Source organism: Rosa chinensis, chromosome 2 (assembly GCF_002994745.2).
Source record: "Rosa chinensis cultivar Old Blush chromosome 2, RchiOBHm-V2, whole genome shotgun sequence".
NCBI lineage: Eukaryota > Viridiplantae > Streptophyta > Magnoliopsida > Rosales > Rosaceae > Rosa > Rosa chinensis.
The window spans coordinates 48,501,999-48,521,517 of NC_037089.1; the positions used below are offsets into that span (position 1 = coordinate 48,501,999).

Consider the following 19,519-nt stretch of genomic DNA (forward strand, 5'->3'; position numbering starts at 1 on the left):
GCCAAGAATCCGATTTTGTCAATATTTACAAAGAAAAGTTAGGAATTTATTTTAGGGTTTTTGTCCATTTACCCCATTTTTAGAGAATTTTTTCCCACTTACCCTATTAAGTTTTTTTAATTCTCTCTTACCTAAAACACTCTAAGGCGACCGTTGGCAGGATTTCGACGGCCAGTGACAGAAATCCGGTGACCTAAATCCAGCGCCCAGTGACCGAACTCTGGCGAAATCTCCTATAGTTTCTCTCTCTTCCATTTTTTTCTCTCTCTCTTTAAGTAACAAAGAGGTGAGGGTAAAATGGTATTAAAAAAATAAAATAAAAACAAAAATAAAATCTTGCTGGGGTAAGTGTGGTAACTTTTGCTTATTTTGATACTTTGGGTCAAAGACCTTTTATTTTATTTTTATTATTATTTTTATTATTTACAAAGTAAAAAAGTAAGAAAAAAATAATAAAAGAAAAAAAGAAAAAAGAAGAACCTGATTTCGTCAACAATGGTGGCAGCAAATGGTATATGGAATTTCATCCTATATCTACTGAAGAGAGCAAAGTAGAATCCTCAATCCACCAACTAGACCAAACTCTCTCTCTCTCTCTCTCATCGGAACTCACTGATCGCAGCCCCCAATGGCGGAAGTTGATCCTCACATCCATGAAGAACACTTCGACGTTCTCACCAGAACCGGCCAGAAGACCGGCTTTTCCAAGCCCAGGCAAAACCTCCCTCCCTCCCTATCTCTCTCTCTCTCTCTTTCTCTCTAAGCAAAGTAATTCTACTGAGTTCGATCGCCTGAGGATGAGTGTGGATTTCACTACTGCAGAATTGAGTTTCTTCTCTTGTTGTGTTGTTTGATGAATGTTATTGCTGCTCGTGTAGGGGAGATGTTCATCGAGACGGGGATTACCATCGAGCTGTTCATGTTTGGATTTTCGCCGAAAGCACGCAAGAACTGCTTATCCAGAAACGTGCTGACTTCAAGGATTCTTTTGCCGGCTTGTGGGACATCTCCAGTGCTGGACACATATCCGCCGGTGATTCGTCGCTTATCACTGCCCGGTAACTAGCTCCGGTGCCCTGCTTGTACTAGCTTTTTACATCCATTGCTCTTTATAAGCTCTTATTGAAGCTACAATTTTGCATGGAAGCATTTACAGGTCCTGACCAATTTAGTTATAGTGTCGTTTTAGTAGTCTCGTTGCGTTGGTTAATCAATCTGCCGTAGCGTAATGTAGGATGGTTGAAGATTTCGTTGTCAAACAATGTCGGTGAAGTGTGAATATGTGAGACTGTGAGAGTAAACCAGCTAGGCAACTAACATGAGTCCTTAGGTAGCCTATTGCGCATGTGATTTACATTTACTAATGATATTACCTAATTTATCGTATTCGAAAATTAAAGATTTAGAAACATGGAAAGTAAATAAGCATCAAGTATTCAGTCTGTTCTTCATCATGAAATCCTAGCAGATATGCACTTCTATCTTCTCGGGAAAGTACTAGTCCCTAGTTCTCTTTACTTTTACTTTCCAATTCAACCATCACAGTTCCATATCATTTGTCAGTTCCATTTCCTCTCGTATGTTTTCTTCTCATTGCCGCTGTTAACGGCCGATATTTGTAATTGTAAGTTGATATCTGTATTACAAGCTTGTATGCTTAGGAGACAGCACAATGCTTTATCATTATGATTCAATATTTGACTTGACATATACATCTCTCTGTACCATTAATTAAAAAGTTGCTTGTGTGAGCATACATTGTTAGGTGGAAGGTCCAAAATGCCTAAGCATTGCTTTGGTTGTATGGACCCTATGCTGAGTGGAACTAAATTAATCAACTTTAAAAATTGGGACACCAATTTGAGGATTCAAAATTATATGAAATTAACATCTTGTGGTAAAATGCAAACGTTAGTTACTGTGATTGGTAGAATTTACAGCTGATTGTCACTGAAACATGGTGATGTTTATTTTCAGGAGGGAGCTTGAAGAGGAGCTAGGTATAATACTTCCAAAAGATGCATTTGAAATGATCTTCGTATTTCTTCAAGAGTGGTTAGTGGATCAGTTCCTTTATTATCTGGTTGCATACATATTTCTTCGCCTAACAGATTGTTTAAACTTTTTTTTTTTTCCATTAAATAAGTTGCTATTGCTTTTTGTTTCCCATTTTTTAAGTTTGGAGTCACATATGCTTACCCAAAGTTCTGAACTGTTATTGTTGTCAAGGGCTTGTTCTGGGCCACTTGCCTTTGTGATAAACATACATAATTTATGATTTTGTTTAGTATATAAGGGCAGGTGAGAATTTGATTAGGTTGGGCTAGGGAATGTAGAAAATTAAGAAAACAGAAGAGTTTTAGAAGAAAGAGAGGTTTTAAGGCTGCCGAAGGGAAAATAGAACAAGGGAGGTTAGGGGAGAGAACTGAGGCACCAAGCGCTTCACTAAAACTCAATTTTTATTAATTCCGCTCTTATTAGTGATTACAATAGGTCTATATTTACAGGCTTAAAGTATATCACTCTTAGACTCCTAGAATACCAGAAGACTCATTAAAAACAGAGACCGTACTCACCCTGAGACTTTAATAGGCTCTTAAAAGCACCAAACTCACATAAATACTCTTCAAAAAACTGAAAATGACTCTTGGTTTATTTATGTATTATAATTTGACTGAATCAGACCCTTAGACTATCATGGACACTTTATTTTGGACTAAAAAGGGCCGGCCTAGTCTTAGGATTTCAAAGAGGGTATTTGTTTTCTAACCAAGTTGTGGCTACTGCATTACACTAGTGGAAGGTGAGATGCTGTAGTTGCGAAGGCTGTGTAAGGTAGGAAAAACAATCTGAAAACAGAAATGGTATATTCGGGTCCTGTTCCATACTCCATACAACAATAGTTATGGCTTGTAGTACATGTTTATTGGTGGAGCGGTTAGGAATAGGTGTTCAAAGGGACAACATTAGTTATATATTTGATGACATAGCTGTTTGTAGATGACATAGCTTTTGTGGATACTTCTAAAGAGTCACTTCATGCAAAATTAGTAAAATGAAATGAGTGGGATTAGAAAAATATATATGGATTTTAAATTCACCAAATATAAAATGATGATGGCTTTGGTGACGATACAGGAGCAAAGGGGTTCTCAAAGAACCTATTCCCATTATTTAACCATTTATAATCTAAGATAACTAATAATTAGAATTGGGAAAAGATAGAGAAATAGAGACAAACTAGTGGTATCTTCTGCAATTGAAGGGACCAATTAGATAAAGGAAGTTCAAGAAATCTTGTTAGGCAAAGATGGATTGGCATGTGTGAAGTCCTCCCCCCTCAGTTCTGCCAACATTATTCAATCCATATGCAATCATATAATGTATAGATGAAAAGGAATTTTCCACACAAGCTCATGTCCTCCCCAGTAGATGCATGCATGCACCCTTGTATTTGACTCTTTTGTTTCTACCCACCTTCCAGAAAGCAGTTCTTTACTTACTGTTTGTCTCTTCAATAAATTGTCGAAAAAATCTCAACTATTGGAGTCTACAAAATATTTTTTTAATTTTTATTTATTTATTTATTTTATTATTATTAATTTTTTTATTGAGATAGATTTGTAGATGCACTTGGTGGCCTTATGTTTCGTCCCCCACCCAGATTCTTAGCTCTGCCCTTGCGTTTGGCTAGAAATTTCTGATACAAAATCCAATCTATCACACCATAAAATGATGAGTGGAATCGTTTAGGGATGAGATACAAGAAAGTTAGCTTCAGTGGTATACAAGCCGCTAAAATGTCTGTTAGACTGTAACTGAAGGAAGACATGTTAATATAAAAGGTAAAAGACAGAGAAGCCTACCAAAATGAAAATGTAAAGACGTGTCATGAAAGGATAACCAAATTAGATGTAATAGTAGATATTGTATTCTCATTTCTTCATAGACAAGAATTCATGTTCTTGATCCCATACAATTATGACCAAGGCAAGGATGATGATTGTATTCTGTTTACATATAGACCTACTGAATAATAATGGTGGGCTTACATTTTCAATGCAGTGTAATAAATGATGGAAAATTCATCAATAATGAATTCAATGATGTATACTTGGTTACAACTCTAGATCCTATCCCTCTGGAGGCATTTACTCTTCAGGTGAGAATGATGATTTATATCAGATAGAAGTTTCAACGGTTTTTATATTCTGCTTTTTCTTCGGTATCAAGAATTCATGTGTTATATTTTGTTTCTAATCTTTCTGCTGTTCTATGTTACTTTGGCTTTTCCTAGGCAGATCTGTCAGTTACATTCCCCCGAGGCAGGAAAATGGCCATAAGTATCATTAACCATCTCAGCTAAACAAAACTAAGGGTGAAAATTAATAAGTTTGGAAGATGAACTGGCTTTCATGTGCAATAATATGGGCGAATGATATTCATTTTGATATGCTTGCTATTTGACCTTGGCAGCCATTGAAACTCTTCTGAGTACCTGAAAAATGTCTCTTTTCTCTTTAATGACAGGAAACAGAAGTCTCTGCTGTTAAATATATTTCTTATGAGGAGTATAAAAGCTTACTAGCTAAAGAAGATCCCGACTACGTACCCTATGATGTAAATGGGCAGTATGGTCAATTGTTTGACATAATTGCACGGAGGTATGCTATTAAAAGCCCTTGCAAGGAAAAAATGTTATGATTAGTTTTTTTATTAATTAGATGGAATAGTCCCCATGGCCCATGTGTTCTTTTCTTGTCTTGTAAGGATTTGAAGGCATTTCAAAGAAATTTTCATATTAAAGACTTGAAAAATAAAAATCAAATTTCTTCTTCTTTTTCCTCCTCTTCCTCTTTATTATTATTATTTTTAATAAATTGGGGGGGGGGGAATTAGAATAGACCAGAGGTATGATCCTCTGAAATTGTAACAAAACAAAAAGACAAAAAAAAAAAAAAACTGGGATTTTAAGTCTGCAGAAATGTTAAAACAATTTGAACCAATTTGAACCAATTTTGTTTCTTTTTATTGTGCATAATTTTTTTCATCACAGTTATGAAAGGTGTTTGGGCATGGCAATAAGTTTTCCTTCTGTGATTTAGCTGGAATGAAGAAATTTATGTCTAATTTCATAGACTAAAAATCCATATCCATTCCTCTGAATTTCAAGTTTTCTGGATATTCACTACTTGCTTATGCAAGTTATTTATTATTTTAGTGTCAAATGGGAGATCTTTACAGGTAGTCAGTCTTTACTTAAGTCAGAAAATTTGTTGAAGGTACAAGGAGAACACTGCAGCTCGAAGTTTGTCACTGCAAAAGCAACTCCAACGTTATGCTCCTGTTACCCTCAATCCAGAGGTTTATCGTCTTTTTTAACATTTCTTTCGTCTCTGTTCTTTTTCTTCATTATCTGTTTATTTTCTTCCTTTTTTCTTTTAGTTTTATTTGGTACTTGGACACTAATCATGGCGTAGTGTATTTTATAGTCTTTCTCCCTACCCCTTCCCCCCTTCCCATCATGTTTTCCAAGACTGTTAGATTATTAAGATTTCAAAATACAACGTTAAACAAGTTTACCACTGAGCACTCTTATCCTATGAGCTGAGACTTCAATTTTAGAAAATCTAAAAATTGAGGAATAAGAGAGGTAGCTTCAATGCTGGAACTCAAAGATGGAGTAATACTAATATTAGGAGTTAGAAGCTGGATTTGGAAAATTCTCAGATTTGTCATAAGTCATAACCCTCTCATTGATAACAGCGCTGCCCCATTAATTACTCCTGAGAGGTCAATTGGAAAGCCGAGGTTCCCCCCTAGGCCAAGTTATTATTTTCTTCCTCTTGGATGGGTAATGTGTAAGCTTTAAGGAAAGAATGATGATCATTTTTTTTTCTGCTCTGGGAGGTGGCATCAAAATTATGGCAAATGTTGTTTAGAGAGGCTGGTTGATGAGCCTCTGCAGCAGGGTGCTTTGCTCTGTTAATTGAAATTTAAACTGGCTTCGGCAAATGGAAAAAGGCTAAAGTTCTTTAATGACTATAGTGTAGTAGGGGTGGACGACCTTTCGATGTCGATGTCAACCTTTCTTTCTCCTCATTTTTTTTTCCTTTTCCCTTAAAATGAAGCTGTTTAGGTTCTAAAGTGAAGTTCTGCACATGATTTTTATTTTTTTACTTTTTTATTATGCAGTTGACAGGGCTCACAGATGCAGATAAGGAGGCTCTTGTTATACTTGTTAAGGCTGCAACTATTTTGGATGAGATCTTTCACCTGCAGGTAATAGACTTGTACAGAACTACATGCATGGATAGAAAATTAAACAAATGCATAGACTTGCGTATTTATAATGATAACTGCAAGTAAACACATGTGTGCTGCTGGTTTGGATATTTGCTTAATATTAGTAGTTTGCATTTGCATATATATATATATATGCTGGAAAATATTCTGCTGTTTGCAATAATTTGCTTATTTGGTATGCAAATTAAGAGCCAAGATGAAGCTAGCAAAAATCACTATTTATCAAAAGAAGAGAATTCTCCATAACCAAAAAGAAATGTCTTAATCTGGGCTGTGTTGCACGTTTCTCATTTTTCTTTTTCTTTCTGTCTGTCCGATCTTGCATCAGGTGTGGTACAGTAATCCAGCTCTAAGAGATTGGTTGAAGGAGCATGCAGATGCATCACAAATGGACAACTTGAAATGGATGTATTATTTAATTAATAAGAGTCCATGGTATGTCCTCTTAGTTCTCCTTCAACTGTGTTCACCTATCAATTTCTACATATGAATATATTACATGAATAAGTATCATGTATCATGTATGTCTGTTAATGTACTTTTGCATAAGACACCATCAAATTATTTGTCAATTAACGTCTTGTCTAGAATATTTTGAATACCTGGGTCTTCTATAATCAGATGGGTTCAACAGAAATTTTTCTTGAGGAAAGTTTTGTATATAGTTATTGGGCTGCTTGTTGTTTTGTACTGAACCTCCGCCGACACAGATATGGGAGTGAAGTATTGTCTTCCCTGTATCCTCGATATTTCAAAGATCTTGGTTAGATATTGCCAACATCGCTTCAATATTTGGTTGAAAATGGAGGAAGTTAAAAGGATTGAGACAAATGGACTGCTCATCTGCAGTTTTTACCCCAAAGTTGAATGTATCAATGAAGTTAAGCATACTTATCCTTTATGAAAAAGCTTGCCACAATTTCCTCAAGTATTGAAATATCTGGGAAGATATTCATAATTTTCAGCACCGAAACATCTCACAGCTGATGTTTTGACCTCTGGACTTGATCCTGACTGGATTAAATTTTTGTAGCGTGTGGCTTGCATATTTGTTCTTGTCCATCCCATCCCATCTTTTGTTTATCTTTGTTTAAAATTACATTGTCATAAAAAAATTGACATGCATTATCTATCAACAGGTCGTGCCTTGATGAAAATGAGGCATTTTTGACAACTGCAGACTCAGCTGTACAGTTGCTTCCTGAAGCAACGAAGCCTGTTACTGGTTGGAAGGGACTTGAATATAGAGCTGCATTTCCTATGCTAAAACCACCAGGGGCAAACTTCTATCCTCCAGACATGGACAAAACGGTATATAAATGTGAAGTTCCTCTACTATGCGTCTATTCCAAATAATTTTTTTACATCTAAAAAGACCCATCATTTCTTTTTGAACAGGAATTTGAATTTTGGAAGAGTAGTCTAACAATGGACCAACAAGAAGATGCAACAGGCTTTTTCAATGTTATTAAAAGACACAGTGAATCTAGTCTAGATTCCACTTTAAATGGTAATACATTTGGAAGCAAAAACCATTCTGTGGGTTCGACTCCTGACTTGTACACTATCCCTTTCTCCCAAGAGTATAATACTTTCCTCACACAAGCTGCTGAATTATTGCATAAAGCAGGTGACTTGACCAGTTCACCTAGGTATGAGTTTTTATTTTTTTTATTTTTTTTAATGCTTTATGAGGTAACAAACGTTAACAAGCACAAAGAATAAAGTGCTTGATATTTTTCTGTGTTATGTGGCTGATTTGATGACTGATTGAAAAGCACAAAGAATAAATCGCTTGATATTTCTATGTGTTATATGGCTAATAGAGGTATCACAAATGAGGATAAAATCGTCCCTCTATTATAGCCAATTTTCATGGGATCTGTCTTAAACAATTTGATCTGTCATTTTAGTTTATCTGCGAAGCCTCTGTTTTTCAAACCAAATACTGCATCAACCAAATGTGTCCAGAATTCTAAACCTTGTTCTTAGAGCAGCAGATATTTAGTTTGATTCTCTGCATTTGCAATCACTTAATTTTGTATAGCTTTTTGTGTGTTGAGACTCCAATGGTGGAGAGGAGGATTAGACATGAGTTATAACCATAAAATACTTATTGGTTCCACATCCTAGCAGCTTAAGCTTTTGCAGATAGTTCACCAACAAATCTAAAAGTTATCATACTAAATATTTTATTTGTTTTCTTACAATTGTCAACATAATCTTTTGTTGTCTATGAAGTTTGAAGAGGTTGCTTCACAACAAGGGCGATGCTTTCCTATCAAATGATTACTATGACTCAGATATAGCCTGGATGGAGTTGGTTAGTAAAATATTTAGTTTTCTATTTACAATTGTAAATCTATCCACTACAGTTCACTTATATGTTGCTGGTACAAAATTAAGCCTCTAACTATAATTCTTAGGTGCTTAATTTCTGCAATTCTAAGCCTTTGTTTTTTTTGTCTACTTTTTCTGCGGTAGGACTCTAAGCTGGATGTCACTATAGGTCCATACGAAACATATGAAGATGCACTGTTCGGGTATAAGGTATTATACATATATGAAGTACCTATATGTTTTGAGCTTCTGCATTCATCACCTTCTGCATGCATCTGTGATGTTAGTGATCATGAATATCTTACTTTTCATAAACTCTTGCACTTTAACAGTGAAAGAGCTCTTCTTCTTTTTTTTTTTTTTTTTTCTGTTTATTATTATTATTTTACCTAAAGGGCCGTACCAGTTTTATGGCTGTAGATTTAAAAAAATAATAATGATAAAAAATCACACGAAGAGAAAAAAGAAGCAAAAAACAAAACACAAAAGAAAAGATGGCTCATAGCATGTAGATAATTTCCTGCACATCAAAAGTTAACGCTTAAAAACTTGTACTGGCCTTTCTCTTAGGCTACATTTGAAGCATTTATTGGAGTTCGGGATGACAAAGCAACGGCTCAGCTAAAACTTTTTGGTGATAACTTGCAGGTACTGTTGTACAGTCATTTTCTAACACATTTGTAATAACTAATAAGACCAAAAAGAATGAATCACTGCAACCTTTTATTCCTCTTGGTTTTTTTGTTTTGAAGTTTTTGGAGCAAAATCTCCCACTGGATGATGTCTACAAGTCCAAGGAAGTGATTTCTGCTCCTATTCGAGTTATCGAGCTTCTATATAATGCGGGAGTAAGTTTACAACTCCAAAAAATTCTGTCATGTGCTTCTCTATGGGACATGTTTTGTCAATGGGAAACCTATTATTATTATGATGATAATTTGTTCTGTTTTTATTGCAAACTTGGAATTTATAAGATGGAAACAATTATTATCTACACATTTTAGCTTCTATTTATGTTACTGTGAGTATTGGTCGTATACACAACTGAAGCATCACTAGCAACTTTACTGTCAAAACCTAATGCCTAAAGATTAAAAGTCTCAAATATGTTTCAATGTATGCTGAGAATTATATTATTTTCTGCCTGCATGGTGGCATGGTGCATAAAAGTGCAACATAGAAGAAATCATAGTTGATAGACAAGTTTATATTTTACCTCAGGATGTAAAGGGCCCTCAAACTGTTGCTTTCAATCTACCAAATGATGAGCGCATTGTAAAAGATCGAGGAACATCTATGGTCATGCTTAAGAATATCTCAGAGGCCAAGTAAATATCCTTTCCAAAGTTTCTATGTTTGTTGTTACAGATTATCAATTTTTTATTTTTCAATTTTTCGTCGTTTGCGTTGGAAAGATAACATCATAATTGCCCATGCTAAACAGGTTCAAACATATTCTTCTGCCTATAGCTGATGTTTGTATTACAAAGGAACAACAAGAACTTGTAGATTTTGAATCCTTCTTCACTCACACAATTTGCCATGAATGCTGTCATGGGATTGGACCTCATACCATAACACTTCCAAGTGGTAGAAAGTCTACAGTGAGATTGGTCAGTTACAAATTCTAAACTATACTTGTTCGTAATCATTTAGTCTGAAAACTTGTTTAGATTTTCATTTAGTAAAATCAAACTATTGTTCAAAGTTCAAACTTAGTTTCAATATATTTAACAGCATATGGGGGTTAAATAAAGATTTATTGCTAGTAACTGCTGCTGCTGGATGCACTTATGGAACTTGAGGTTGGAGTGCCTAGCTATACCTTTGCATCTATATGTCCTTGTCTCTGTGTGTGCATAGTTTAGGCCAAACAGTGTTATAATTCTTCATTGCAGTTAGACATGTGATGCATGCCTTTGTAGTTTTGTGAAGACATATATTGTATTTGTATTGTTGAAGCAATGCCATCTCGTTTTGTGGTGAGACATGCCATGTTTGCGGAGGCACATGGTGTCATCCAGATGCTCAAATTGTTATAGTTGGGAGAAATATCCTGATTCGTTTTTCAAAAAGAACAGCCTAAAGACATTTACAAGTTTCAGTAAACACTTTTGGCAAATTGATCCCCATTATAGATGAGATTGCTTATATTATGCAATATGCAATATAGTGAACTCAGTCTTTGTAGGATGATTGTTGATGACTACATGTGGCATTGAAGGTTATTAGTATGTCCTGAAGATCCCATTTGCATTCTTCTTTTTTCCGTTTTAGTTTGTCTGTAAATCCTCCAACTAATGGAGGGATTGTTGGTATATATTAGATACTCTAATTTAGAGGATTATATTAGGAAAAGATATTCTGCTGACTTCTTGTCAATCGTTGATAAGTGTAGCTAAGTTTTATGCTTTGTGCGTACTTGTGCTTCTAATGTCATTTTAAAACCGCTGGACAGAAAACAATAAAAAATAGAAGCCAGTTTCAGAAAGTTAAGAACATTGTATGCACTATATTATAAATGTCAAATCTGATATCCCTTTCATCTCTTGATAAAGGAACTGCAAGAACTCCACTCAGCTTTGGAAGAAGCAAAAGCTGATATAGTTGGCCTTTGGGCACTGAAATTCCTAATCCACAAGGTGAGTAGTGCCTTTTTTCAAATAGAAGTGGCATAAATTGCTATTCTATATGCTTATATGTGGTGCCATCTTGTTCACTGGTTTTGTTTGTTTGAGGGGATCTAGGAACTGCTCCCGAAGAGCTTATTGAAATCCATGTATGTTTCTTTTCTTGCTGGATGCTTCCGCTCAGTTCGTTTCGGTCTTAAGGAAGCTCATGGGTAAGCTAGCTATTCATCCTTCCCCATCTGTTTTTGTAAGCACATTATTTTACCTACTTACTTTCCATGATTTGCTTCAAGAATCTCAAACGTGCTATATATTCTCAGAAAAGGACAAGCATTGCAGTTTAACTGGTTGTACAAGCAAGGAGCCTTTATTTTGAATCCTGATGAAACATTTTCTGTTGACTTTGATAAGGTATCACTGCCTCAATTTCAAATTCTTCTCCCCTCTTGGAAGTGATTATTATTAATATTTTTGTAATAGGTTGAAGGTGCGGTTGAGAGCCTGAGTAGGGAGATACTTACCATACAAGCAAAAGGTGACAAAGAGGCTGCAAAATTGCTTCTTCAGAAACACTGCACAATGACAGACCCATTAAAAGTTGCTTTGCAACGATTAGAAAAAGTTCAGGTATAACAAATGATTACAAGAAGTGAGACCACTGTTACATGCAATTTTATGAAAAAAAAAAAAAAATTGCGTGTTATATTAAGGAAACATATAAAGTAGGAGGCTGTCATATGATGACACTCGGATGAAATTTCATTACATTTAAGTCTTGTAGTGCCTCTCTCTCACGGAAGGGAGCTGGAATTTTTAGGTGCTTAAATGCCTTCCATTTCTGTACATATTAGAAGATTCACAACAGATGATATCAAACAGTTTTTAACTGTTTCTTGTTTTGTATGTTATAGGTACCGGTGGATATAGTTCCCAGATTTCCGGTGGCTGAGAATATATTAATTCAAAATCACTAAATAGGTATCAACATTATTACTTAGCTGCCTATCATTCTTACTGATGCTGGTAATGACAAAAGTTGGGAGACTAATGACAAAATACATTAGTTGACATCTTTTTATTTTGTTGCATTGTGACATTTGACAATCTCCTGATTCTTGTACTGTAAGCTAATGCAGATCACAGGACAAGGCAGGAAACCTTCAATGACCGCACACATCATGAGTTTGGTTCGTGGTTACAATTCTCATTGGCTCATTGCTGTGTCTATGAGCTAATCTCAATCTGGGGACACAGAAGGATGCAGATATTTGGATGTACTAGAGATGCATCAACTCAGTCGAGGGTAGATATATTACTATTAAACAAACAGTCATTAGTGGTCCTCCAGTTGAAGCACAATCATTTACAATGAGTCATCGGTTAATGCAAACAGTCACCAGTACACTATTTATCAAATGAATATTTAATGTATTTGGTGATAGTCTTGCATTCTGTGTTAAAAGACCGACCTGTAAAATAAGAATGAAAGATTTCAATGTCCGTTCGAGTAATTATTCTATGGTACATGGTGGTTCAGATTAATAAAATTACTCGAATTTGGTGGGGACTATTGTATTTGGTGAAAAAGACAGAAAAATTGAATTAAGAGAATCAATTAACATAAGTACATGTTAAATGCAACAATAATATTAGCCCGGATCATAAGGTGTATAATGATTCAGGATCATATAATAATGTGAACATTCAGCGGCCAACTTGAGTTAATCAAGTTTATTAGATGGTCCTATTGTTTTTTTTTTTTTTTTGAGAGGAATGGTGTCAAACTTTATTGAAAAAAATTACAGAGTCCAGAATCTATTACATTACAAAGGAAAGAAGGTACAGAAGAATAAAAGAGAGACTGGCCAGCAGAAGCAACTTCTGCAGCCATCAGGTGAGCTGCCATATTGGCATCCCTTCTTGTGTGCATAAGTCGAACATTGGGCAGTGCATCAAGGAGCACTCCTAGATCATCATAAATCCGACCCAATCTGGAAAGGTTAACGCTAGCCTTAGACAACTGTTTGATAATTAAAGAATCAGTTTCCACAATTGCAGGTTGCATAGACTACTCAACAATAAATTCAAGGGCTTCCATACACGCTAGAAGCTCAAAATGTTCAGCAGATAGCAAGCCCAAGACTGGTCTGCCCTTCCCCACCAAAAATTGTCCTGAACTATCTCTTAACACCAAACCAATACCACCAGTTCTAGAAGCTATATCAAAAGCTCTGTCAATATTCAACTTAACACAACCTAAAGGGGGACCCTGCCAACGAACTTCCCCTGCATCCCTAAGTCCTCGACTAAGATTACAAGAAGTCAAGAACTATGGAAAATATAATCTTGAAGCCTGGAGGTGGAGAATAGCACTACATCACCTACAGACATAGTCTTCCCCTCCCGTACTCTACAGTTTCTTTCCTTCCACACCCCCCATAGTGGAAAGATCAAAAGGTCAAAGTGTTGAGCAGTTAACTTACATGAATAAAACAAAATCCAGTCCAGCACACTCAAAGAAATTGTCTCAATCGTGAAACATACCTGAGCAAGAGGCTGACTTGTGTTCAAAACTACCCTAGTAAATGGACAATCTCGACACAAATGTAAAGTAGTTTTCTGCCTCCCAATGCAAAGCACACACAACTGGGACTCAAGATTAACATGTTTGTTTGCCAAACGTTCCAATGATGGGAGAATATCATTACAAATCTTCCACATATTCACCTTAATCAGCAGTACAAGGGATTTGAGCCTTCCAAATTTGCTTCCAAAAAGTAGAAGTCTAATCCAAAATTGTAGGCCGTTCCACCACTGATGAGAAAGCATGCCTATAAGCTGTTTTCACTGAAAATTCGCCTTTTTTGTCCCACTTCCATGCTAGTCTATCTTGTACTAGACGTCTAGACAAAGGTATAGCCAAAATAGCATATGCCTCCACCACATTAAAAATTGAACGTACCTTTAGCTCATCCATAACCCTGATACACCTATCAGTTCCATGACCCTCATACTTCCATTATGCAATGCCAAACCCGTAGTGGGAGCGAAGTTTGGTAAATCTGGCACCTAAGCATCATGCCAAATACGAACAGAACACCATTGGCAATCTGCCAATAAGAACCGGATCGCAGTAAGTCTCGTGTCCCAAAAATACTTCGCCAAGAGTAAGATGGAGCGCTATGGTTTGAAGCATCCCAAAAAGAACCCTCTGGAAAGTATTTTGCCTTGTAGACCCTAGCAATAAGTGAATCCGGATTACAAATTACAAGCTACTCTCCAAGCTTGTTTTGCAAGCATAGCTCGGTTAAATTCACTGAGGCTCCTAAAACCCAAACCTCCTTCCTCCTTAGGGTGACAAAGAGAATTCCAATATTTCCAGTGTATCTTCCTTTTGTCATCCGTACTCCCCCACCAAAACCTAGCGCACATTTGTTTCAAATCCTCACAAAAGTTTTGCGTTAGCCAAAAGACACTCATAGCATAGGTCGGAAGAGCTTGAGCAACAACCCGAATTAGGATATCTTTTCCGGCTCCACTAAGCATTTTCCCTTGCCACGTTTTTAACTTCTTGGCCAATCTATCTTTAATGTACTGAAAAGTGGCTGTTTTCTTGCGGCCTACATATGTTGGGAGCCCCAAGTATCTTTCACGGGAATTCACAATTTCCACACCCATCACCGTTGCAACATCATCCTGTAAGTTCGGATCTACATTTTTGCTGAACACCACTGAGCTCTTAGTAAAATTCGCTAGCTGTCCTGATGCTCTTCCATACGTCTCATTGTCTCAATAACATCCTGAATTTCATGACAGGCCTCAAGGGAAGCTTGAGCATATAACATACTACCATCCGCAAAAAGCAGATGATTAACAGATGGAGCAACAACACAAACCTCAACCCCTGGGAGAAGACCGAGAAGCTGTTTTTGTTGTAGCAGAGCAGAGAAGCCTTCTGCCCCAATCAAGAAAAGATAAGGTGACAGTGGGTTCCCATGTCTTAGACCTCTGCTAGGTGTGACAATTCCCCTAGGTTTTCCCTGAATCAAGAAGGAGAATTTAACTGTACATACACATTGCATAACCAATTCAATCCAAACCCTTGTGAATCCAAATCTCTCCAACACCTTCTTTAGAAAAACCCATTCCATTCTGTCATATGCTTTACTCAAATCCAACTTCAGAGCCATATAACCAACTTGCCCTTCCCTTTTATTATGAATAAAACGTTGTCAGTAATTAACCGCCCAAGTGTAAATGCACTTTGAAAAGGCGAAATGATATCTGGCAATATGGTTTTAAGGCTGTTTGCAATAGCCTTCGAACATATTTTGTAAATGGGAAAATCGTCCGTACAGTACCTGACATTTTTCCCATTCTAAACTTCAGTACCTCACATTCAGAAAATATCAAAACGGTACCTGAGGTTTTGACCCCGACCGAAGATTGGTACCTGGTGCCGTTAGCTCCGTTACAAAAACTGACCGCTGGCATGTTTTGATCATTAAATGACCAATTTACCCTTTAGTTTTTTTTTTTTTTTCATATAATAAAAAAAATTCCATTATTTTTGAAAAATTATTTAAATTTTTGGTTTGTCAAATTTTATCTCTCGAGCCCGTAGGATTAAACTAAATTTCGTTTCGAGATTGTAGAACTTTCGGAGGATTTTTTCGTACACCCGAGCTATTTTAAATAATTTTTGGAAGTTGGTAATATCCAAAAATATAATTAAAAATAGAAATTAGAGGCAGTTTAATCTGGAGCATCCATTTTAATCACCGTTTGATCTCAGCCGTTGGATTTGAGTATATATAAGTTGAACTAGCTTGAGGAGCACCAGATTACAGCCCAGACCGACCTCGGTCTCGACTGTTTTGTAACGACGGGCATAGACCGATGGTATCTCCACTTTCCGGCCAGCACCTCACGTCAGACAGGCGTCGTTCGACTCCTCTCGGCATCGCCAACTGGAGCTCGGTCGTCCCTGCTCCGAATGACCGGTGACGGAGGCAGGAAGAAGCCCGAAAACTTATCAGGTTTGCCGGCGGGTTTTCCGATTCCGGCTTGGTCATAGCGTCTCACTGGGGTCAGAAGCTTCCTTTCGACCTCGCCGACTTATCCATAGTGTTGGTTTGTCCAGATGATTAGACATGAGAGAGAATCGAAGGGGAGAATAATTTTGGGATTTCCGGCAAGTTTCCAAGCTTCTCGCCGACCAATCTGTTTTAGTTTACTTGCAATTATTGTCTTTTGAAGTTTATGTTTTATGGGTTTTGATTGTTTCAGTGTATAATGGTTAGATTTGGGTACTGTGATTTGTTGGGCCACTGTGTTCTTGAATCAGAATATGCTTTGGATTTTGATTTTTGTGTGAAATAAACAGATAGGAGAGATAGTTGATACAGATTCATTGATTGAGGGAAAAGAAATAGAGGAAACTGATAGCGGACTGATTAGTCCAAGGACTCCAAACTTGAATAGACTAGAGGGGAAGAGAGAGAGAGAGAGAGTTCTGGGTTTGAATGGGGACGAGAGAGAGGAACAGTAGGGAGAGAGAGGAAAATTCAAAAAAAATGTTTAGATAAAAAATAATGGATTAAGACATGAAAAGACGAAAATATCCTTCAGCTGTCAAGTTTTGTAACTGAGCTAACGACACCAGGTACCAATCTTCGGTCGGGGTCAAAACCTCAGGTACCGTTTTGATATTTTCTGAATGTGAGGTACTGAAGTTTAGAATGGGGAAAAGGTCATGTACTATACGGACGATTTTCCCTTTGTAAATAACATTACAAAGCGCTATAGGTCGCAAATCCGACATTCACAGAGGGTTATCAACCTTTGTAATTAAACAGATATGTGTAAAGTTCACCTGTTTGAGCAATTTTCAGTTATGTAGGAAGTCCTGAATTGCGGTTGTGACATCATTTCCAACAATCTTCCAATAGTGTTGAAAAAATAATGGGGGCATACCATCTGGCCCCAGGGATTTTGTAGGATACATCTGGAACAAAGCACTTCTAATTTCCTCTTCAGAATAAGGAGCACAAGGATAAGCATTCATTGCTGGTGACACACACGGCATGATTGAAATCAGAGTCTGATTCATTGCATCCATGTCAATAGGAATTGCAGTGAACAAAGAAGTGAAATAATCTGAGACCACTAGTTCCACTCCAACATCATCCTCCCGCCAAACATCCTGATTATCAAATAACCCATGGATAGCATTCTTACTTTTTCTGTTTGCAGTTTTTCGGTGAAAAAAATCTGTATTCCTATCTCCCTATTTTAACCACAAAACCTTTTCTCTTTGCCTCCAAAACAACCTTCTTGGGACAAAAGCAATTGAAGTTTATCCATTAGCATTTTCTTCTCCTCTTGAATAGCCACTGTAGAAGTTGAGTCCAGTAACTCCTCCAGTCTTGTTCGAACTCCAAGCATTTGCTGTTGCCGATATCTAAAAGCCTCTCTTTGCCATTTATCCAAGACAATTCGAGTGTGAGCCAACTTCTTGACCACTTGAAACATAGGAATCCCAGTAAACTCAGTTTGCCAAGCATCCTTTACCAATGGATCACATTCTAGATGTTGTAACCAAAATGATTCAAATTTGAATCTATGATGTTTTGGCCTTTTTGGTATAGGAACTGCACTTGCTTGAAGCAATATGGGGACATGATCAGAATCACTAGGAGGCAGATGAGTCACCCTTGCAAATCCGAACACATCACACCAAGATGGAGTACAAACAGCACGATCTAACCTTAGATGAGTTTCAGAGTTCCACCATGTAGCCCTAGAACCCTGAAAGCCCAAATCTAGTAAATCACAGTAGTCTAATGCCTTCCTGAAACCATTCATTTGTCTTTCTGCCCTAGGCAACCCATCTATCTTCTCATCGCTACTGAGAATCTCGTTAAAGTCTCCGATGACAACCCAAGGTAACTAGTCCATATCACCCAAATCCTTCAACAGTTGCCATGACTGATCACGATCTGCGGTTCGAGCATGACTATAAAATCCCGTTAATCGCCAGCGAGCTTCTCCTGGTCCCCCATGGATCTCTGCGTCAATATGATGTGCAGATCGCATTCGAAGCCTCAGGTCAACTTCCGCACTCCAGAATAGACCCAATCCCCCACCCTGTCCATCACTCAGAACCTCTTTAGAATTCGGAAACCCTAGGGCAAGATGCAGAGAGCTAAAATCTTCCATTCTACTTATCTTGGTTTCACATAAGAAAACGATTTGAGGCTTATTCTGGGTGATTAGATCCTTCAAAGCCCTCTTGGTAGTGTCATTGCAGATACCCCTGTAATTCCAGCTAAGAATTTCCATCGAAATGGTATCGAGAACTCTCCTTTTAGAACCCTAGAAAGTAAACCCTAGCAGAACAATACTAGGTCATTCAAAATACTTTACACAACTTATAGATGGTCCTATTGTTAATTGAGCTTCAATTGCCCGTGGTATTTTAATTGAAATAGAGTTAAAATAGTGAAATTTCAACTAAAAAAACTTTTCAAAGCTAAGGATTTATAAAAAAGTTTCCATATATTTGGAACAATATTGAACCGATATTGTGATGTGACTTACATGTGAAAACGGAAGACTTTGCGTCTTTGCCACGATCAGTTTTCAAAAAGGTCCAGTTTACCATTTAAATTTATTTATTTTTGAATAAAATCATTTGTTTTTGTAAATCTGAAAAATTGTGCAGTATGTGGTGGTTGGTTTTCTTTTGATTCTTTTTATTTTTAAAAACATGTTTTCTTTTTTATTATCTCTATCTGAAAATGCTAAAAATGTTCAATTTACCCTTTTTTATTTCCTTAAATAGTTCAACATTGTAGAGAAGTGGCTGTTGGAGGCCAATATTGCGATTATAACAAATTACTCCGAAAATGATCGTTGATTACCCAAATACCAGAAAGTTAAAAGTCGCATGTAATGTAATTTTGTTCACTAGCACCATTGGATACAAAACGCACGTCATACACCATGGACTATTTTTATTCGTCTAGTAGGAGTTCTCATGGTTTGTACAGGATAAAGTTGTATGTAATATGATAATTGTCTTAGTGCTAATTGCTAAGATAGGACTCGGAAAGTCCACCACTTAGAAGGCACACTTTATTAATTGGGAATCGAAAGCACACGAAAGCAAATGGTAGTAAATTGTCTTGCCAATCTATAAGACACTGGCAATTTAGTTTGCTCCAGGTTGATTATTTTCA

General features: G+C 36.8%; 1 protein-coding gene across 3 annotated transcripts; it reads left to right on the plus strand.

Moving 5' to 3' along the window:
• Positions 1 to 496: 496 nt before the first annotated feature.
• On the plus strand, positions 497 to 12,844 carry LOC112186211 (nudix hydrolase 3). Of its 3 annotated transcripts, none has more exons than XM_024324574.2 (22): positions 497 to 714; positions 879 to 1,058; positions 1,978 to 2,055; positions 4,066 to 4,162; positions 4,531 to 4,664; positions 5,283 to 5,364; positions 6,196 to 6,282; positions 6,635 to 6,741; positions 7,446 to 7,617; positions 7,705 to 7,958; positions 8,548 to 8,629; positions 8,791 to 8,856; positions 9,217 to 9,294; positions 9,399 to 9,494; positions 9,868 to 9,974; positions 10,091 to 10,259; positions 11,205 to 11,288; positions 11,394 to 11,488; positions 11,597 to 11,687; positions 11,757 to 11,903; positions 12,188 to 12,254; positions 12,404 to 12,844. In XM_024324574.2, the coding sequence occupies exons 1-21, from the start codon at positions 629 to 631 to the stop codon at positions 12,248 to 12,250; spliced, it is 2,355 nt and encodes a 784-aa protein (XP_024180342.1). In that variant the 5' UTR covers positions 497 to 628; the 3' UTR covers positions 12,251 to 12,254; positions 12,404 to 12,844. The 3 variants fall into 3 exon arrangements, with proteins under 3 accessions (XP_024180342.1, XP_024180343.1, XP_024180341.1); XM_024324575.2 differs by having other exon boundaries at positions 12,409 to 12,844; XM_024324573.2 differs by having other exon boundaries at positions 12,413 to 12,844.
• The last annotated feature ends 6,675 nt before the right edge of the window (positions 12,845 to 19,519 follow it).